This window comes from Doryrhamphus excisus, chromosome 7, assembly GCF_030265055.1.
Source record: "Doryrhamphus excisus isolate RoL2022-K1 chromosome 7, RoL_Dexc_1.0, whole genome shotgun sequence".
In the NCBI taxonomy this organism is placed as follows: domain Eukaryota; kingdom Metazoa; phylum Chordata; class Actinopteri; order Syngnathiformes; family Syngnathidae; genus Doryrhamphus; species Doryrhamphus excisus.
Window position 1 is genome coordinate 22,577,206 of NC_080472.1, and position 22,802 is coordinate 22,600,007.

At 44.8% G+C, this 22,802-nt stretch overlaps 1 protein-coding gene across 1 annotated transcript; it reads right to left on the reverse strand.

Annotated features, from left to right (window-relative positions):
- Window positions 1–438: 438 nt before the first annotated feature.
- Window positions 439–22,690, reverse strand: scn4aa (sodium channel, voltage-gated, type IV, alpha, a). The gene is made up of 26 exons (XM_058078272.1): window positions 22,542–22,690; window positions 17,749–18,179; window positions 17,583–17,670; window positions 17,390–17,518; window positions 17,165–17,256; window positions 16,798–17,088; window positions 16,674–16,737; window positions 16,459–16,600; window positions 16,180–16,377; window positions 15,311–15,481; window positions 15,135–15,240; window positions 12,612–12,850; window positions 12,302–12,475; window positions 11,880–12,236; window positions 9,706–10,158; window positions 8,521–8,562; window positions 8,315–8,450; window positions 8,098–8,252; window positions 7,853–8,026; window positions 7,660–7,782; window positions 6,430–6,711; window positions 5,455–5,508; window positions 4,653–4,790; window positions 4,475–4,579; window positions 3,997–4,267; window positions 439–2,721 (listed from the first exon to the last, which is right to left on the reverse strand). Exons 2-26 carry the CDS (start codon window positions 18,128–18,130, stop codon window positions 1,502–1,504), a joined length of 5,586 nt encoding a protein of 1,861 aa, XP_057934255.1. The 5' UTR covers window positions 18,131–18,179; window positions 22,542–22,690; the 3' UTR covers window positions 439–1,501.
- Between the last annotated feature and the right edge of the window lie 112 nt (window positions 22,691–22,802).

Below are 22,802 nucleotides of genomic sequence, written 5' to 3' on the forward strand. Positions count from 1 at the left end.
GCAAAATTATCCTTTTTTTACTTTTAGATAAAAATGACACTGAAGGTATTAAACCGAGCAATAAATAAAATATATTTATACATCTGAAATAATTTCTGTGAGATGTTTATGTCTTTTTGTGGTATTTGCTCGACTCACTTAATTGTAGTTCAGCATGGTGGCCACCGGAGGGCGTCAGTGTGGTAAGGGCCCATTTTAAGCAAAATTATGATGTTTTTTTTTTTTTTAGATAAAAATGACACTGAAGGTATTAAACCGAGCAGTAAATAAAATATATTTATACATCTGAAATATTTTCTGGGAGATGTTTATGTTTTTTTGTGGTATTTGCTCGACTCACTTAGTTGTAGTTCAGCATGGTGGCCACCAGATGGCGTCATTATGTGACGTAGTTTTAAAGGCATCTCAAAACAGGAGCATGCTTCCATTTTTCCCCATCACAAGTACTTTAATGTGAATAAAGTGAATGTTTTTTGTTTACAATAGCAAATATACACTACAGTACATACAGTATATATATATATATTTTTTTTTACAGGTTATACAGCAGTGAAGCCTTTCTTGCATCCCAAATGTAAACAAAGTTCAGTGAGCATCGCGGGTGCAGCAGCTGGTCAAAGTTCAAACTGAAGGCAGAAACTAGCGCCTGAACACAAAACCAAGGTTTCTTTTCTTAAAGGACACACAACACATTTGGAACACAACGCAACACAACGCAACGCAACGCAACACAACACGTGTGTGTGGAGTAAGACATTTTCAACCAGTTAAGACAGAAAGTGAAAGAACGCTTCCACACGCCTACAAAAACGTAACACGCTCGTCACGTCTAGAGTTGGGGGGTGGTGGGGGTGGGGTGGGGGGGGTCTTGTAAACATCAAAGATGAAACTAAATCATCCGTCATGCGTGCTGATGAAGTTCTCATGGACTTCAGCTGCAACTCGACCTGGACGGCCTTCAAATAAATAGTGCAATATTCAAAAGCGGGCGTTGCTAAATGTTAGCCCCCGGGGACGTTCCTTCGTTAGCGGCCTCTAATTGGCCAACAACGGCCACTCGTGTCGGCTAGCAAGTCACATTTAGCACGTCTGTGATTGACATGGAGCCGTCTTCACGAAATCTCATGTTGGCGTTTTCGTTTCATCAGCAGCTCCGGAAAAACGAAGAGACTAAAGAATTCTACGACCGCATTGGATGACTTGAACTACGGTGGCTAGAAGTGTTGCAGTCCAGACCACATCAGACCCAGAAGTAGCCTTCGGACCGCCGTGGAGGACTACAACACTGCTAGCTAGGAGTCTCAAGACGGTTGTTGGTAATTGAAATGAAGGCCTCGGCATGCATCAGGAAATCTTTGGGTTTTATTGGAAAAACATCATGAATGAAAAAACTATTCCAGGTGCAACGGATCCTGTTGATCCACCAGGATCCTCCAATGAGGCCAAGTCCGTGAGATGAAGGAAACAGCCGAGAGCAATAAAAGATCTCTTAGGGTTTTTGTCAGACCACAGACTCTCTGAGGCTCCGATCAGGTGCCGAATGTAGCAACACCTCGTTGGTGATTTCCACAGGAACAACCAGGAAGTCCGGTCTCGGAGTTTCAGGACCACCTCGGCTTTCCGGTGCCACCTCCGCTTCAAGAGTTTCTACCGCCGCGTTGCCGCCGTAAAGAGCTTCCATGTTCCGGGCAATCAGTCCCTGGTTCTCCGGCGGATCCCCGTCCTGGCCGCGCCTCCTTTTGGAGCGCTGCAAGAAGGCAGCGTGGCGCAGGGTGCGCCTCAGCAGGTGGCACCTGAAGGCGCGTTGGATGACGACGGCGGCCCACGCCTCCTCCTTGTGGCGCACGGTGGTGGTGATGGGCGCGAAGGAGTCGGAGGTGGGGTTGCTTTGGATGAACTTGGTCTCCATGCTTTCCCGCATGGCCGCCATCTCCAGCGTGTCTCCCAAAACCATCTGCGTGACGGCCATCAGGACATCCAGGCAGTGAATCCGGTCCCCGATGACCAGCGGGAGGTCCATCTGGATCAGGCGGAGCCGGTTGGGCTTGGCCACCCTCAGCGGTTCTTGTAGAGCATCGCAGAAGTCCGAGAGGCGGCTGTAGTCGATGAACATGGTTCCGTCCGTGTCGAACCTCTCCCAGGTCTCGTTGAACATCTCGAAGTCGTCCTCGCAGAGGGCGTCGCCGCTCTCTTCCTGCGCCACGTTGAAGTTCTCCAGGATAATGGCGATGTACATGTTGACCACCACCAGGAAGGAGATGATGATGTAGCTGCAGAAGAACACCATTCCCATTCCGGGGCTGCCGCAGTTGCCCCTCACATCCGTGCCGGGGTTCTCGAAGTCGGGGTCGCAGTCGGGGGGTTCCCTGTTCAACATGGGAAGAAGAAGCCCATCCCATCCGGCCGACGTGGTTATCTGAAAGAGGCAAATGATGCTCCCGCCGAACGTCTCGAAGTTGAAGATGTCGTCGATGCCCGCCTCCTTCTTGACGTAGGCGAAGTTGGACATGCCGAATATGGAGAAGATGAACATGATGAGGAAGAGCAGGAGGCCGATGTTGAAGAGCGCGGGGAGCGACATCATCAGAGCGAAGAGGAGCGTCCGGATGCCTTTGGCTCCTTTAATGAGACGCAGGATTCGCCCGATCCTGGCCAGGCGGATCACTCGGAAGAGGGTCGGCGACACGAAGTACTTCTCGATCAGGTCAGAGAGCATGGTGCCTGCAGGAGAGGGAATCCGGGAGCAAACATCAGCTCCCAAGGATTGGAGGTCATGTGACCAAGCAACTCAATCAAAGAACTGGCGCTACGCCGCCCCCTGTTGGCTTGCAGGTGAACTTCAACAACCACCTGGACCTCCGAGGCAGTGGTTGTCAACTGGTGGCTCGGGGCTCAAAAGTGGGTCACCGATCCTTTCTGGGTGGGAATATAATAAATCCTCCAAAATTCACTTTGAATATGTAATTATGTCTATTGATGTTCATAAATATGACAAGTTCCATTTCCTTGGTCTGACTTAAAGTATACAAAATATAAATAAATACACACATGTATGCATATAACATAAAATAAAAATAAATAAAAGTGTAAAAATAATAAAAAAAAATACATGAAAAATAAAAATAACAAAATTAAATACAAATAAAAATGTCTTAAATAAAAATGCAAAAAATAATAAATACACAGCCAAAATAATAAAGAAATGTTTAAAAAAATTATCAAAATAAAATATAAAGGACAAAAAAGTAAAAAAAAAAGAAAGGTGAAAGGTAATAAAAAATTCAATGGCAAAATATAAAAAATAGAAATAAAAGTATATTTTTTAACATAAAACAGAAAAAAATAACACAAAAAATAAAAACAACAAAATTAAATAAAAATAAAAATGTCTCAAATAAAAATGCAAAAAAAATAAATAAAAACACAAAAACAAATTGTAAGTAAATACACAGCAAAAATAATAAAGAAATGTTAAAAAATATATCAAAAATAAAATATAAATAATAGACATAAATGTTTTAAAAATGTGAAAGGTAATGAAAAAATTAAATGGCAAAATGTAAAAAATAGAAATAAAAGTGTATTTTTTAACTATCAAAACAAATAAAACTGACTTAAATAAAAGCATGAAAATATATAAATAATAAAAATGATTCAACATTAAATAATCTTCACAAATGTTGTTTTATTTACATTTTATGACCCATAATTTATTCCCATAATATTGGAATTTATTGGCATAATATTCTAACTTTCTAAGCAACCTAATTTTCCAAAAAAAATTAATTTTGTTTTGTTTGTCCCTCTCTTCTTTAATATTTAATTTTTATGCTACTAAAATGATGGTATTTTTCCTCATAATAATGCGACACTGTTCTTGTTTTTTTCTTTGTATTTAAATTTCTGCTCATTTTACAATTATTGCTGTAGTTATTGTTGTTTTTTAAATATTTTTTAAAATCAAGTAATAATAACGGAGTATGAAAATGCACCCACCAGCAATGGACAAGATGACCACGATGAAATCAAAGACGTTCCAGCCGTTGGTGAAGAAGTATTGGCGCAGAGCAAAGAGCTTGAGCACGCACTCGGTGGTGAAGACGGCGATGAAGGCCACGTTGACTTTGAACAGGAAGTCCTCCTTCTCCGGGCTCTGGGCGTCGGTCTCCACCATCATGGTGACCATGTTGAGGCAGATGAGCACCATGATGAAGATGTCAAAGAACTGCTGACTGATGAGGTCAAACACCAGGCCCTGGATGACGTTCTGCCGGGTCAAAGGTCCCAGGGGGCGGGGAGGGGTTGTTGAGAAACACAAATCCAACACGGTCATTCGGGGTGTTGACACCGGCGAGGTTGAGAAGTCAGCGATGGTGCCTTCATGCCACGCATGCCAAGATGATCGCTCTTCACCTCATCGTAATTTTCAATCCACAATCCACACCTCAACCGTGAAATCAAAACAAGAACCTACTGTGGGACGTGGAATGGGCTTCTGCGGCTTCTTGGAGCCCAGTTTCTTCATGGCTTCGTAGTATTTCTTCTGCTCCTCCGTCATGAAGATGTCTTTGTCTCCCAAGTGCACCAATAAATCAAACATCATTACTAACTCCTTCCAATCAACCCACCCATGAACATCCGTGGAAACTTATCTTTTTCTTTTGCTGGTTGAAATTGTCAATGATGACGCCGATGAAGAGGTTGAGCGTGAAGAAGGAGCCAAAGATGATGAAGATGACAAAGTAAATGTACATGTAGAGGTTGATCTCGTAGGACGGCTGCTCCTCCACCTGAGGAACGCAAACAGAACAGGAGGAACAATTTGGATGCAACACATCCGAAAATGAGCAGCGGCCATTTTTGACCCTCATCTTGGCTTTTTGTTGTAATCCCTGGATTATGGAAGTTAATTCATAATTCCAGAGACGTACCGTGATAAGTGACTTTCCACAAAGTAGGGTTACTTGTTTAGAAATGGAATATTTTTGTAGTTAGAGCATAGAAAACCTGTTTACGGCCTTCTAAATACACCTTTTACCATTACTAGAGCCCTCGAGGCATGAAATAACACCCCTATAGTAACCTTTACACTTCTAGGACCCAATATTGTAGACATAATAACAGAAAATAAGACATATAGGACAACATTAGTAACATTAGTGACACCTAGTGACTAGTGTGGAATACTACATATCATTACAATGTCTTTGAATATGTCTTCTGAATTCCTTGCAGCCATTTTGTTTTGCATGAAAATGCATAATTTATGGATTAATAGAGCAATTTATTCACTAATAATAGGCCATATAGAACAAAAGAGATATTCTAGATGACTTTAACATATTTTTGAGAGTAGAGTGAAATTCAAAGCACTAAATGTCGAGAGACATAAAATAATATGCACAATAATATGCATGCTAGCATGTGACTTTGTTGATTGGCGGCAATATTTACCTCTCGTGAGTCAACAGCAGCGTACATGATGTCCATCCAACCTTTAAATGTTGCCTGCAAAGCCATCAGACGATGTTGAAAAGAAAAGGAAAAAAAAATCAGCGTGACCAGGGGTGTCCAAAGTGTGGCGCAGGAGCCGTTTGCAGTCCAGAGCTTGCTTTTGTTATTTTACAAAGAATATGATTACAACTAAAGACGTTGCAAACAGAGAACTGTTAATACTAGAAACTAGTTTTTCCGAAATTTATTAATAACTGATGGTCTATTATTACTCAAAACATGTTGAAATCCTCCAATCCTGTGTGGAAGTGGTAGGTTTTTGGCCTCATAAGGTTAGAACAAACAAATCTGAAGCTGACTGGTTACCTTGCCGGCTTGTTAGCTTGCTAGTCTGTCTCAAGTCCCTGCAGCATACGTTGTGCAATGTGATGTAAACAATGAATAATAGGAGTATGACTATCGCAGTTTTACTTCATGTCTTTGTGTCATAAACAGATTTTCTATGCTATAACTATGAAAATATTCAAATTGCTGAAAACTGCTATAAACAAGATACAACTTAATTTCCGCAGTTAGAGCACATACTTTGTAAATAGTTTTAGCATCATTTTTAGCAGTTTTAGCATCACTGTAGACATGAAATTACACCCCCAAAAGTCGCATTTACACATCTATTATTCTTCTTCTAGCTAGTTAGCCGCTCCATTTCACTGATTCTCACAGAGCGGGGAAGAAGGACATAGAGCAAAAACTTACCACTTCCACACAAAACGAGAGGATAATTTTTTTCCCACTGGATCTCAGCCATGGCATGGCTCCATGCGGCGTGAAAGGTAGTGTACTCATAACATTACTGATGCCTAGTGACCACAATACTACATATGACCTGTCTTTCAGTATTTTGGGCTAATGATATAAAAAATACAAAATAATATTTGGACACCCCTGCAGGAGATGGACAACATGGCCACCCACCACTTGAAGCAGGGACAAGTAGCCCTTCCCCACGTTGTCGTAGTTGACCTTGACGTTGACCCAGCGGGCCTCCCGGGTGGCCTCCTGCAGGGCCAGGCAGTCGCTCATGTTGTTGACCTCGGCCAAGGGGAAGCGCTCGCCCGTGGTGGTGTTGACACAGCGGTAGAACTTTCCGGCAAACAGGTTGACTCCCATGATGCTGAAGATGAGCCAGAAAATGAGGCACACCAGCAGCACGTTGAAGATGGAGGGGATGGCTCCCAGGAGGGCGTTCACCACCACCTGGAAGGAGAAAGCAGGTCTCCCGGTGAGCGTCTGGCCCCGCGTTGAAGCGAGGCTTGGAGAACGTTTGTACTCACCTCACTGTGCTCCAGTATGCCAGCCAGGGTGCAACCATGCATGGTAGGGGAAATGTCACACAAGGCGGACTGCTGTTAGACATGCAACACAACACCTACACACTGGATGGGAGCATCACGCATTTAGAATAAGTAGCCTGGACGACCCTTGTATAACATATATCTACAATATTGAAATCAATGTTAATACATACAGCCTGTTTATGACTTTCCAAATCCCGTTTTTTATATTATTAGAGCTCTGTGGATATGAAATAACACCCCTATAGTCACCTTTAAATTCATATTATTCATTAACAACACATTGCTCAGCTGTAGTGTACAAGCGAGCTTACCACTTCCACATTGATTGCGAGGAGAACTTATTTTTTCACTCTATCGTGCAGGGCATGCAATGGCTGACTTCATGCAATGTAAGTAAAGGAATTTAAGGTGCGCACATCCTGTTTGACGCTGCGCCAACACCGTTACGTTTGAGGAAACGCAGTCGTGGAGTTGGAGCCCCAAGCGGGAAAACATGGACAAGGAAATCCGTATTTGGAAGTTTAGCTTCAAAGTCCTGGCAGATGTAGTAAGGGAGCCATCATCCAAGTTCCTTGAGGGACACACTTGGACCCCTGTTTGAACACGGAGCCACGTCTTTGAAGACTCTACTGACACAAATCATATCAAAGAAGTCAAACTGCGTTCTCCGGTTGCAACGTTTTGATTTAGTTTGGGCCATCTGCCTCCTCGCTTCCTGTCCGCGGCTTCCCGGCTAAAAATAAACCACATGGCATTGGGTCGTCCAACACCGATGCCGGTGGACCTCTAGGGTTTGCCGTGCGGGGCGGCTAAAGGAGCCAGCTTTGCACATGCACAGCTTACGTACCCTCATGCCTTCAAATCTGGACAGGGCGCGAAGGGGCCTCAGCGCCCTCAGGGTCCGGAGGGATTTGATGGGCCCCAGCTCGGAGAAACCCATCCAGTTGGCGACTAAACTTATCAGGGAAATCTGCAGTGACAGCAGAATGTTTGCGACCGTCCTCGCTCGCCGCGAGACGGCGCCGTTGATGGCGACTTACATCCACGATGAAAAAGTCCAGCCAGCACCAGGCGTTGGTGAAGTAGGTCTTGAAGCCGTATGCGGTCCACTTCAAGAGCATCTCCATGACAAAGACCAGGGTGAAAACTTTATCGGCAAATTCCAGAATAATTTTGATGGTTCGTCGGCGTTCGATGTAAATGTCTTCAAAAGCCTGCGCGGAGACAGGAAGATGGGAGATTTGAACCGGCGGCACTCGTGCGCGGAGGCGTTGTGCGCACTCACCAGAGCTCCACTGCTCAGGAGGATCATGAAGATGATGAAGGTTTCAAACCAGTCGTGCTCCACAATGGCGAAGCAGGTCTTCCGCAGCGTCCACCATCTCCTGCCGCCGGTTGTGCTGATGTCCACGGTGAGACAAGGCCAGCGCCTCAAGCAGTCTGGGAGGCAAGAACCGCAAGTTAGATCTCACAAACCTCCCACCGGGATCTCATTGTCATACTTTCAGTGAAGCAGGCTTCGGGCTCCACTGGTTCCGGCTCATCCTCCTCCTCTTCTTCCGGTTCCGGCTCGGGCGGTTGATAGTCCACGGTGCTGCACAGCGATGAATCGCCGTCATCGGTCAGCGCTCCCATCAGCTGGTCGGCAGAAACACAGCTGAAGCGTACACTGAAGGCCGACAACGTCCTTTTAGAGACATGAACTCACTTTGACTGCTCCTGGAAGACTCTTCTTGTCCTTTTCCCGTTCCTGGAAAACACATCAAAACGCTTAATTTAGTGTCTGGACGGTAATGGCGTAATTAGGGCAGTTAACCGACCCGACAGTGATAAGTGGATTGTCGCATAAGCATTCCTGATCTATGACGACAATATTTTCATAAAGAATAAAAACCTGTTTACAGCCTTGTAATATATGCTTTTTAAAGGGGAATTATGCTATGCTAAAAAAATATGCTAATTTTTCAACTGTTTGTATTGAGTTGTGGACTCCAATAGAGCAGCTACACACAATAACCAGCGCACAAAGCTTTCTGTATCCTCCAGAATCAGCACCTATTCAGCTGTATTTCTTTGAAAACGGCGATATATGTTTTTAAAATATTTTAACATATAGCCATATGTGTTGGATTATGAATCCGAGACTGGACACGTCGACGTTTCGGCTAGCTATCGGCTAGTCCAGCTGCATACTGGCCCATGTTCACAAAACAGTCCGGCGTGAAATGCCGTTGACAGAGTAAAATGCATTTCTTATCCCAGCGCCATATTGTACGCTAACCGAAAAATGTACGGAAAAGGAGTCAATTTTTTTTCCGTACATTTTTATGTTAACCAAAAAACATGCTAACCAGACGCAGGCGCTAAACTGTTCCACTGTATTTCTATGAAGCAAAGTAGCAAGTTATCATTAATAACCGGCGGGAGGAGAGATCGCATTATATGGCGCATACGATGGCCATGTTTATTCTCATTAGTGAGCGAGCTAGCATACCACTGGCTTTGATTTCTTTTGCGTTTTCCTATTATGAATGACGCACGAGTGGTTAGCGTGCAGGTCACACAGCTATGAGACCCGAGTTTGATTCCACGTTCTCCCCATGCATGAGTGGGTTTTCTCCGGGGACTCCCACATTCTAAAAACATGCTAGGTTAATTGGCTACTCCAAATTGTCCATAGGTATGAATGTGGACCCCGCCTCTCGCCACAAGACAGCTGGGATAGGCTCCAGCACGCCCGTGACCCTCGTGATGATACATGGTAGAAAATGAACGAATGAATAAATATTATGCAAGACAGTGTCATTAATAAGTGGGAGGAGCAATCGCATGATTAATTGACGTGTGAGCGATCCACCAAGAATGTGGCCAAGTGATACGTGGATCATCTTACACCATCAGGAAAGTTCTCTTCACAAGTCGTCCTTGAGTCACAGGAGTCCTCGTCGTCGTCGTCGTCCAGGGTTTCAAAGTCCGATTCCCCCTGAGCGATGGGCACGCTGAAGCTCAGCTCTCCGTCCACGATGGTGCCAGAAGTCCGTCCCTCCACCAAACAATTGGAAATCACGTCAGCCGCTTTGACGTTCGGAACGCCGTCCACAAAGTCCATTTCCATCGCCTCAGCGCTGGAGTCCCGGTTGTCCTTGTGGCCCTCCTCGGTCCCTTTGGCCTTGTTGCGCAGTATCTTCTGAGGTATCCCCACCACGGCCACTTTCAGCCAAGCCACGCCTCGTGTGAGCCTGCCCACGGCAATCTGGAGGTTGTTCATCTCACCGTCATCTTCCACCGTGGAGAGGTTGTCTCCGCTGAAGGAGCTGAGCAGCAGGGCCAGGAAGAGGTTCAGGACCTGATGACAGAGACACCAAGGTCTGTGCGACATTTTATACCGGCAGCAGGTCTAGAACCATGGCGGAAAGCAACTGAAACACACACGAGCAAACACCTGGCGACAGAGGAAAGGAAAAACTCCCTGATCTGAATGGATGGATGGAGGTTAGTTACTATATAATATTACGATACAAAAGTCCAAATATTCAGACAAGAAAAAATATACTAAAAAAGCTGAAATATTTGAAAAAAAAAGAAGGAAAAAAACAAAAAAAGAAGGAAAACATGTTAACTTATGCCTTTGCCTTTTTACAAATAATAAATAAAATAATAAATAAAATAAATAATAAATAATATTATATATGCATATCATAATAAATAGTAAATAGTAAATAAATAATAAATAATAATAATAATAATAATAAAAATAAAAAATAAAAAATAAAAAATAAAAAATAAAAAATAAAAAATAAAAAATAAAAAATAAAAAATAAAAAATAAAAAATAAAAAATATCTAAAAGTATCAAAGCATCCTTTGGTTTTCAATATGCCATCCTGATTTCTCAGTTTTCAGCTCTCGGTGAAAAAAGATTGGACACCCTTGTATTGGATGTACCATGACGTTGTAAGATACATACTTATACATACTATATACATACTATAATAATATATACATACTCATTGCTGGCAAAGAATGAAAGTCAGTAAGTCAATAATTTCCTCCTGTGTTGTTAAATACACGAGAAACATAAAAACATGAGACAAACCAAAAAGCTCAATTTTATCACACTGACTTGTGCGCCATGATTCCTGATTTATTTTCCGATCGGGCGTTTTGCTTTCTTTGACTTCCGTGTAAGCTCACTGCAGTTCATTTCGACATCGACATCTTGGGAGCTAAGCACACGGCTCCGAAGGCGAGCGCAATCCGCCAGGCTTCCTCATCAATTACACTCCAATGTGCTATCAGATCACTTCCCTTCACACGTCCGCCCCCGCCCGCCGCCCGCCGGCTCGCCCCAGCTGTTTGCGTTTGTTGCCACGCTGGCAGTACACCCGCTTGAGCCGGTTATTAACACATACAAGGTCAAAACCACTCTTGCGGTCTCCACTCCACGGGCCTTTATGAAAATGCACAGTTTTTGATATTGTTGTCGGCGCGTCAGATCATGCTAGCTGTGGTGGGTGGAGCCTCAGGCCCGAGATCATGACCAGAGACGGGATAGGTGTTGGAATTTTGGCACAATGTGGCGGGCACTTTTCAGCTCTGCCGCTGAGGAGCCATTTCCTTTTCATTTCTATGAATAACCTACCAGGAAGTGGCTGTCGTCATTAAATACGACGCTGAAATGAGTGCACGTCCTTCTGTCTTGACGTGACGCCAGCATGGAACGTCACTTTCATTCCAAGATCAACACACTTGGACTGCTGGCAGGGACATTTTGGACTTCATGCTGAGCAAGGACTTTTTTTAGACGCCACCGACACTTCCTGCTCAGGAAGGAGCAGGAAGCCCAAAAGTATAAACAAATCTGAAAAATGATGGCGCCAAACTAAACCATCATCACCTGTAAAACCGGTTTCTCAGACTCAACTTGAAGTAGTCCACAAAAAACACCAAAGTATAATATGGGAGTGATTCAGGCTTCCCGGCATACCTTGCGGCACTTGTTTTGTAATAAATGTCTCAAATTGCGTGTTTCAAATACCCCACACAGATGATAAACGTTGAGACTCACCACGAGATTCCCAATGACCATGACCATCATGAAGACAATGAGACACATGCCGGCTCCCGCCACCTCCATGCAGTCCCACATGGTCTCGATCCACTCGCCGCACAGGATGCGGAACACAATGAGGAAGGAGTGGAAGAAGTCGTTCATGTGCCAGCGTGGAAGCTCGCACTCGTCTGAGATCTTGCACACGCAGTCCTTGTAGCTCTTCCCGAAGAGCTGCATGCCCACCACGGCGAAGATGAAGACGATGATAGCCAGCACCAGCGTCAGGTTCCCCAGCGCGCCCACCGAGTTCCCGATGATCTTGATGAGCATGTTGAGCGTGGGCCAGGATTTGGCTAGCTTGAAGACGCGAAGCTGACAAAGAAATAAAGAATGAAAGCAGACAGGAAGTGCACAGAAGCCGAGCGATGGGTCCTCACCAGACGGAAGGATCGCAGCACTGAGAGACCCTGGACGTTCGCAAGTCCCAACTCCACCAGGCTGAGCGTGACGATGATGCTGTCGAAAATATTCCAGCCAACTTGGAAATAATAGTACGGATCCATAGCGATGAGCTTAAAGAACATTTCCGCCGTGAAGATCCCGGTGAAAACCTACAAAAATATACACAATTGACTTAGGAGCGGACGCCCCGGGTTAGAACTCCACGAGAAAGCATCACCGGTATTCGTCAGGAAGTGCATCCGGAATATAAAGGGCTATAATCAGGTAACCAGGAAAAAGTCTCACCAGATTCCCCACTGACAGAATGTCCTCAAACTCGGGGGTCATGGGGTAGTGCTCCATGGCCATGAAGAGCGTGTTGAGCACGATACAAATGGTGATGGCCAGGTCCACAAACGGGTCCATCACAACACAGTACACCCGCTTTTTGAAGGCCACCCACGGAGCGCAGCAGTTCCATTTGAGGAAAATGTCGGCGAACTTGTACCAGCCCGGCGGACACGGCCTCTGGGCATCCTCCAGATCTGGACAAAGTCACACGGAGGACATTATTCACTGAGGATTGTCAGCTACAAAACACAAGCCCCCCTGTGTCAAAAATCAACAGGGTTCTTGTCTTGTCGTCAAAAATATGCAGACGTTTGACGACCAAATGCTACGTAGTTTTGCCGTTCTTACCAAAACAATGGAATAGTCACGCTACCACCATGTTAATGTCTCAAAAGCTAACATATTATACAAGAATACTAAGAACAATGCTATAGAAATTCATACTAGCTAATGCTACAAAATCTACATTAATATCATTTAAATCTACATAAATATTATAGATCATAAAGGCTTCAAAAGCTATTAGGAAAGGAATAAAAACGTCAGGATAAAAAGGCTACCTTGGCTAATGCTAACAAAAGCTAATACTCCAGAGAAGCCAGACCAATGCTACAAAAGTAATAAATATAGTAAGTCGGTTACAGTAAAGCTACGAAATGAGGGATTGACAAGCTAAAAAGGCCTAGCCGCAAAAATACCTACGCTAATGTGACAAAAGTCAATACAAATGAGAAGATATATTGCGCTAATGCTACCAAAGCTAAGACACTGAAGCAGACAGGAACAGTCAGGCTAATGATATGAAAGCTAAGCAACTGAAGGGATATAAAAGTTAATAAGGTTAAGGACTACCTGGGCTAATGCTACGAAAGCAAATACTCAAGATAGCCCATATATTAATAACTCTTAAGTTAAGCTAATGTTACAAAAGCAAATATAAACGAGGAGTTGTGCTAATCCTGCACAAGCTAAGATACTGAAGCAGACTGGAATAGCCAGGCTTATGATATGAAAGCTAATACTCTGGAATAGCCAGGCCAATGCTTCTAAAATGAATATAATACATATAAACAGTCTGGTTAAAGCTTCAAAACTAATAGTAAAGGAGGAATTCAAGGGATAAAATGGAAAATAAGGCTAAAAACTACCTAGGCTAATGCTACAACATTTAATACTCTAGAATAGCCAGGCCAATGCTACAATTTTAACTTGTGCTAATAAACTAATGCTACAAAATTGAGTATATATGAGAAGTTACAGAAAGTACAATAATAGTTTGTTTAAAGCTTCAAAAGTAATAACAGTAAAGGAGGACTTGAAGAAATAAAAAGGCAAACAAGGCTAAAAACTACCCAGGCTAATGGTACAAAAGTTACAAAAGCTAATACTCTACAATAGCTTATATGCTACAATATTCATTTGTATATTGACAGGCTAATAAGCTAACGTTAATGCTACAAAATCGAATATACATAAATAAGGATTTGTGCTAATGCTACAAAAGCTAATATCTCACATGCAAGAATAGCCAGGCTAATGCTATGAAAGCTAATACCCTGGAGGAGCCAGGCCAATGCTACGAAATAAATAAATATAGTACATAGGGAAAGGTTAGAAAGGTTATCGCTACCAAAGATAATATCGTGTAGTTAAAATAACTTGTACCAATGGTAATGCTACAAATGCTAACACAAATGAACAGTTCGGCTGACGCTACAGAAAGTACAATAATAGTTTGTTTAAAGCTTCAAAAGTAATAATAGTAAAGGAGGACTTGAAGAAATAAAAAGGCAAACAAGGCTAAAAACTACCCAGGCTAATGGTACAAAAGCTAATACTCCACAATAGCTTATATGCTACAATATTCATTTGTATATTGACAGGCTAATAAGCTAACGTTAATACTACAAAATTGAAAATACATAAATAAGGATTTGCGCTAATGCTACAAAAGCTAATATCTCACATGCAAGAATAGCCAGGCTAACGCTATGAAAGCTAATACCCTGGAGGAGCCAGGCCAATGCTACGAAATAAATAAATATAGTACATAGGGAAAGGTTAGAAAGGTTATCGCTACCAAAGATAATATCGTGTAGTTAAAATAACTTGTACTAATGGTAATGCTACAAATGCTAACAGAAATGAATAGTTCGGCTGATGCTACAGAAACTAATAGAAAGGAAGAGTCATGCTAATGCTACAGAAACCATCATCTTTGTAACATGCAATACTGATGTCACTTTTTTTTTTAACTTTTTGAAAATAAAACATGAATGATAGCTTAACACCCCGATGCCGAGTATGAGAATATTACTACGTTGTCCGTAGGCTAATCTCAGCTCCTATTCCGAGCGTCTACTTGAATCTAAGCCACGTTTATTTCCTCACACCCACAAAGGGCTTAACACTTTTACACTCCGGGCCACACGACTGGCCTCCATGTGTTCTACAGATATGAGTGTCAACATGAAGTACCTTCCATGGCGCTGGAAGACCTCCGCGTCCGGTCCACTTCATCCACATCGAGCATGCTGTGCACGGATCCCAAAGACTTTTCCTTGAGCTCATCATCTACAGCAGACTAGAAAATAGAAAAAAATAGAAAACTCGTTCACAGTTGGAGATGATTGGAGGAGAAGACCGCGACTGACCTCGTCGAAGGTCTGCGATTGGATAACGAGGTGGGGGACGATCTTGCCGTTGCGGTCCTCGATAGCTTCATCACATCCGAGACTGTGTCGGTCGTCATCAGGGTGCTCGGAAGATCGGCGATTGATTGACTTCTTACTGTTTAGGGAGGTTTGACTCCTGGAACGCTGACCCTGCAAAAGAACGTCCAACATGTCCTTAGTTGGTCCCTGAACCTTAATTGTGTCCGGAGTGCTTCGGCCCGAGCGACATGAGCTCCCAGGTACGCTTCGATCCGAGGTACTTGGGCTGAGAGGTTCACTATTTTGTCCTCGGGGTGAACCCTTCCCCTTGGATCTCCACATAGTTGCGGTTGCTAAGCAACGCCTTGTCAACACCGACCGTTGTTAGCATGTTAGCTGGCTTTTACGACCGTCTTCGATATCGTTGGTATATTGAATATAGTCTCTCACCACTCCATGTTACAGCCCGGCATGTCCCCACAAAGATTCCGAGATGCTATGGAGGTTATGGAGGCTAAAAGCTACCACCAGCTAGCTAGACACCAGCTTGCTAGCTAGCCTTGGTACGGCTGTCGACTCCGTACAGTTAGTTGATGTGGTGAGTTCAGACCTCCCTTGTCCTGACTTAAGACAACAAAGTCTTTAAGTTTTTGTTCCCAACAAAAAAAACGGAAAAACTCCGGCACCAAAACCAGAGCTCATGCCGCCCATGTCCGTCATTTTAGCAAGAAACCGCTTCCAACTTGGTAGGAAAACCTTGGAGAAAACCCAATGTCATTCAGCCCCTTACAGACAAAAACAGCTCATTAGCATTAAAGCTACAGACACACAAATTAGCGCGTTCTAAAACTAAAAGAACTTTTCCTTACCTGCTGCTGACTCTTGAGCTGTTCAAGGACCCGCTGGAACTCTTCCTCTTTCTCCCTGGCCTCTCGCTGCGTGGCCTGATTCTGCTCGTCGTACGCCATGGCCACCACGGCCAGGATGAGGTTAATGAGGTAGAAGGAACCCAGGAAGATCACCACCACGAAGAAGAGCATGTATGTTTTCCCGGCCGCCCGCAGGATCTACGTTTGGAGCAAACGAGAAGCTACGACAAATAAGAAGACATTTTTGAGGTCTGACAGAAACGCTTGCTGAATCCCAACCATCTGGAAGAGGTTTTCCCAATAGTCCTGCGTCATGAGCCTGAAGAGCGCCAGGAAGGCCCAGCCAAAGGAGTCAAAGCTGGTGTAGCCAAAGTTCGGGTTCCCTCCAGCCTTCATGCACGTGTAGCCCTCCGGGCAGAGTCTGAGAACGGGTCAAGGTGCTGATGTCAGTCATCCGATCAGTCAACAATCATGTTAAAACATGGCGGTCCTACCCGGCGTCGGAACTGTTCCCACACACCAGAGGTTCTTTGCTGCCCTCGATGAAGTAATAGTTCTCTGCAGATGAAAAAACACTCAGAACCGGTCCACCGAGAAGATTCAAACCATGCAGCGTACCCGAGTTCTCAATGTAGTCCACGAAATCAAAGGTACCGTTGGAGTAATCGGTACCGTTGATGTTCTCCGTCTCATTCAAAAAGGCAAGGTCATCCAGGGTGGAGGTCACGTTGAACCACTCGGCCGTCTCATTGGTGTGGATGGGCCAGCGCACGCACTTGTGCCGCAGGTTCCCCATGAACAGCTGCAGGCCCACCAGCGCGAACACGGCGAGAGCGAACACCGTCAAGATCATCACATCCACCATTTTTTTCACAGACTGGATCAGCGCCCCCACGATGGTTTTCAGACCTGAGGGGATCAGGACACATCAGGCAAATCTTATTCCTCTCTATTACTATTTCAACCGGTGAATGTTCCGGAATACCAGGAATCACTGTGATTGTTTTGAGGGCTCGAAGCACACGAAACGTCCTGAGGGCGGACACGTTACCGAGGTCGACAAACTCGGTGATGTATCTGCGGAGAAGATCCCAAAAATATACCTGGTGCTTTTTACTCAGGAATGCTTGAATCAAAGGTGATATGACGATGTATGGATTGGGAATGTTGTCAGTTTATGGATCATGTGACGTCTGTTTCGCGGACTCACGCCATGCTGATGACCATGAAATCCAGCCAGTTCCACGGATCTCGAAGGAATGTAAAAGAGCCAATGCAGAAGCCTCTGGACAACACTTTGACCGTGGCCTCAAAGGTGTAAATCCCGGTAAACACGTACCTGCCAACAAACGGGAATTACTTCGGAAACACGGCACTGAAAACATCCGAGTCGTCGCACTCACTCCACGTTTTTACTCCACGCCGGTGGGTTGCTCATGGTCATGAAGACGCAGTTGGACAAAATGGTGATCATGATGAACATGCTGAATAATTTGATTTGGGTGTTAAGGCAACAAAAATGTGACGTTCAGGTACACTCAGACAAGACAGGACGCGGACGGGAAGGATATGAATGTATTAGAATTTTGATGGCTCCTCTTCTGACAGGGCTGAAGGGGGTCAGAAGGTAGCACGCCGACTCCGCGTTGAACCTGTAGATGGTGTTGCCCTTGGTGATGACGATGAACGTCTTCTGGGCCTTGTAGAAAGGATCCAGGTCCTCCAGGGGCGTGTTGATCATCTCCACTGGAGGGTCACCGTAGATCCACGGTAGACTCTTGCCGGCTTCCAGGTCGGCGTTGGGGGCCGTCTTCTCTTCCTCCTCCTGGCATCCGTCTACTTGGGTTGCCTTTTTCGCCCCTTCCGCTTGGAGACGTTCGATATCCGCCAGCGATTCCCGGGTGAAGAGGCGGAACGCATCGGTGCCTGGTAAAGGGAGCATGGGCGCCATCTTGGCATTGCGAAGGGATACCGCCACACCGGGGTCAGCCTAGAAGGAGCTGGAGAGCACGAGATACGTTATAGTCACGTTATAGACATATAGACAAACAACCATTCTTCAGGCGAGCCAGCCAATCCCAGGGCATGTATAGACAAACAACCATTCTTCGGGCGAGCCAGCCAATCACAGGGCACGTATAAGTCTTTGCCTGAAGAATGGTTGTTTGTCTATATGTGCCCTGTGATTGGCTGGCTCGCCCGAAGAATTTTTGTTTGTCTATATGTGCCCTGTGATTGGCTGGCTCGCCTGAAGAATTTTTGTTTGTCTATATGTGCCCTGGGATTGGCTGGCTCGCCCGAAAAATGGTTGTTTGTCTATATGTGCTCTGTGATAGGCTGGCTCGCCTGAAGAATTTTTGTTTGTTTATATGTGCCCTGTGATTGGCTGGCTCGCCTGAAGAAGGGTTGTTTGTCTATATGTGCCCTGGGATTGGCTGGCTCGCCCAAAGAAGGGTTGTTTGTCTATATGTGCCCTGTGATTGGCTGGCTCGCCCAAAGAAGGGTTGTTTGTCTATATGTGCCCTGTGATTGGCTGGCTCGCCCGAAAAATGGTTGTTTGTCTATATGTGCTCTGTGATTGGCTGGCTCGCCCGAAAAATGGTTGTTTGTCTATATGTGCTCTGTGATTGGCTGGCTCGCCCGAAGAATTTTTGTTTGTCTATATGTGCCCTGTGATTGGCTGGCCACCAATCCAGGGTGTACCCTGCCTCTCGTCCAAAGACAGCTGGGATAGGCTCCAGCAACCCCTGCGACCCTCGTGAGGAAAAGCAGTAGAAAATGAATGAATGAATGGCCGTGTCCCAATGTTGATTTTTATGGCTGGCATTTTCAGGAAGTGCATTCCCGACCGCATCTGCATAAACATGAAGAATTCCTAATAGATCGTACCAAATCCATGTGCGGTGGTCAAAGTTAGTGGCGGGCAGCCCAACAAATGAACGTAAAGGAAACACAATGAAGCGCTCTTTTTTTTTTTTTTTTTCCAAATGTCACACTCCCCAACAGACCCACACGTAGTGGAGTGATAACACAGCGGATGATGCATTCCCACATGTGAGCAGGATTCGGTGGCCCCCCAGCTGCTGGGGGCCATCAAGATGGAGCGTCGTGTTACAGGAGCCAGATGACTCCGCTCATTCCTTCCCGGCTCAGCCTGGGCTCCTCGCCTCACATCCCTCCGATAAACAGCTCGGATCACCAGCTTGTACCCACCGAGCCGACTACCGTGCACTTTACACTGGGGGGGGGGGGGCAAGAGGAGGGGCCGGGGGGGTCCTTTCACAACCAAGCTTCCGCCTCCACACCCTTATGTGCACTTTGCCAGCCCCCGCCATGCGTCTACTACAAGACACTTGATCATTCACACGCCGTCTTGACCTCCAATGCCTTGACTCACTCCCTCACCTGTGCACCCCCCCCACCCCCGGAATGCCCCCCCCCCTTCCCAACTCCAAGCCTTGCGATCCATAACCCCGTTTGTCAGCTTTGATTGTCAGCCAACCTTAAAATATCCACCTGTGTCTCCACCAAAGCATTTCCCCATGTTGCTCCATGGCTTCCTCCCGGCGGAACGGAAGTCCGTCAAATTGTCGTCTCGTTCGGACGACATTTTGACGGACGGCCGTTTGAGGAAGAGCGAGGTAACGTTAGATTTGGGGAGTCTTTCCCCGACAGGATATTTAACACCGCGCATGTATGCCATGCCGCCTTTGGCATTCCGGTTGAGGGTACGGACACGGTAATGCCGACACCTCCGGGTTACACTAGCAGGCCTCGGAATGCCGGCGGCAACGTTCACCTCGCGGAAACTTTGGGGTTGGTTTCTGCTTCTTCGTCAACGTCCGGCAGAGTTATAAAAATGTTATTTAATACAGAGTAGAAATACAATCGGTCTATAGAAATGCCGCCATCATTTTTACAGTTTGCTATGTTTTCCTGTTCCTTCCGTATCTCCCTGTCCTTTCTCTGCATAATGTGGCACTTAAAAAAATAATAATACAAATGTATCTTTGGTTTGTGTATCTGTGCTGGAATTGAACATGCCATTCAAAGGTGTCTCCCCAGGAATGCGGAGCAGTCGCGACACACAGACGGACCAGGTGGAACCGCCGTGCTCTTGTTTCCGCCGCGTTCTCACGGGGGTCGGATCGCACCTCCGAACTCGGCTGGCTTCAACACCCTGTCAGCCGCCAGTTAACCCGCTATTTCCTACCCTATAGGGAGCCTTTTTAACCCCCCCCCCCCGGGTGGACGGAGCCCCGCTTTGCGCTCGCATGTCAGAGCATCATCGCTCAACCGCGGCCTTCTCGGTCTGATGTCTCTGTCGGCTCCAGGAAGTATGTACGGTACTTGCATCGCTGCGGCGCCGCATACCGCTGAGCTGTTAAGACCCGGGTTAAGCCGGACCGTGAGGCCCCGCCGAGGCCGGGAGACGTATGGGCCGTGTGATTTATAGAGCAGGAAGCACACCACTACTAGCTGGCTCCGTGTCTGCATCCTTGCAACGCGAGCCAAGGCTATACATGACATACAGTAAATACATACGTACTTGTGTATTAACGCTCATTAACACATTGGGATATTATGCAAACTATGCCACTGAGCAGCGATGGACCAGGACACCCCAGTGAGAGTATTTGTCCGTATACCAAAATATCAGCACACATTTCATCAAGACGAGAGTATATATGTGAAGAATAGTTTTTGGCAGAAGCGGGGGTGGAGTACAAACCCCATGCAGACTTGAGCGAGGTCCACGCACGTGTCCTCTTGGAGCGAGGAAATGCAACAACTTGACTTCAACCTCGTTTCACCTCCAAAACACGGCGTTGCCGGGCCAAGCTGTCACATGGTCTCACTTGGTGAAAGAAACCCAAAACCGACACCCTCGGCGTCCAAGAACATGTGACGCAAGACGCAACAAACACACACACGCACGCCGCACACACCAACGGGTGTCCAAACCCGCGAAAAACGAAAGAATACAACTTTGCTGCTCTGACATTTTGTAAAGCAAAAGTTAAAAAAAATTAATCAACTTCACACTTTGCTGTTTTTTGTCATTTTTTTCCAAATATTTCAACTTTCTTATTTTTTCACAATATTATGACTTTATTAACATAATATTTTAAAATTTCCCCAACTTAATTTGACTACTTAATTTTGTTTTGCTTTTGTCTTATTAAATCATATTTTTCTTTAATATTCCAGCGCTAAGCTACTAAAATTAAATTTTTTCTCATAATATTATGAGTTGATTCTCGTAAAAATGGCAATTTCTTTTGTTAAAATACAACTTTATTCTCATAAAATTAGAGCTTTTTTTCCTGAATTTTTTTCTTAATTTTCCAAATATTTGAACATTCTTCCTGTGAATTTTATTCGTGTATTGATGACTTTGTTCCCGTAATATTTTGACTTTATTCTTCTGACATTGTAACATTTTATGCAACCTAATTTTCCCAAAACTTTATTTGTTGTTTTTTTTCTCTTAATATTACAATCACGGACGTCCAATATTGGCTTTTTTGGCCAAAAAATGATATGCCGATATAACGTGGCATATCTCCTGTGGGGACACTTATGTGTTGTATACAGCATTTTTTCGAATATGGATTTTCATGATCGGGGAAAAAAATCTGTTACCGATATTAAATTTTTATGCTGATATCGGACATCCCTATTTACAATTGTAAAAAAAATTATTTTAACTTAATTCCCTGAATATTTTTTGCATTCTTGTAAAATTACACAACCACCTCAAACCACGCTCAGCAGCGCCCCCCACTGAAAGAGAAAATGCTCGACACCTTATCCGGTCCACACCTTCATCATTACGGCCAGTTTGGAGGATTTGCCTGAATCATCCTTAGCAAAGTTCATTGTATTTTTAGCATATGCCGTTTAGCAATTAAAAAAAAACGAGCGGCGGACTACAAACGACCTCCGGGCCACACTTTGAACACCAACGTTTGAGATATTAGACACTAGATCAAGCAAGAAGGGACTTTAAAGGTCCACAATGGACTTCAAGGTGCAACACACACACATCTAAAACATATCCCAATTCCAAATATGACCCCAAGATCAATTACAGGTCCTTGCTTATTATTAGAACTAATGTGCTAACTATAACTTTAATTCTAGTATTGCACATCATAACAAATTGAGTTTTTTTGTATTAAACAACTTAAGTGATAATTGCAAACTCATCCAATGTATATTTAGTACTTTTAAGACACACAAACATCTCACGTCAAAGCATTCAAACTGTAGAAACTAAACTACAATTTCATGCAAGTTAATACCAGTGTCACCTTCAAGACAAAAAGGAGGGGGAAAAGGTCAGAGGGGGGAAATACCTGGCACGATTCAGCAAACGATCTCCGCAGAATCCAATAAAGTGGACATAGAATAAATCCTGTCGTCGTCCGGCACTGAGGACGCGGTTCTGGATCTTGACAGCCAGTGTGGGTCTGCCTGCAGGGCAGCTGTTGCTGACGCACCACAGCTGAAACCGGAGGAGTCTCTCCAGGTAGGATCGGGTCCTCCACGTCGTCGTCTTGGACACTTTTTTTTTTTGCACCAAATTTGTCTGAAATTGTCTTGAACATCCTGAAATT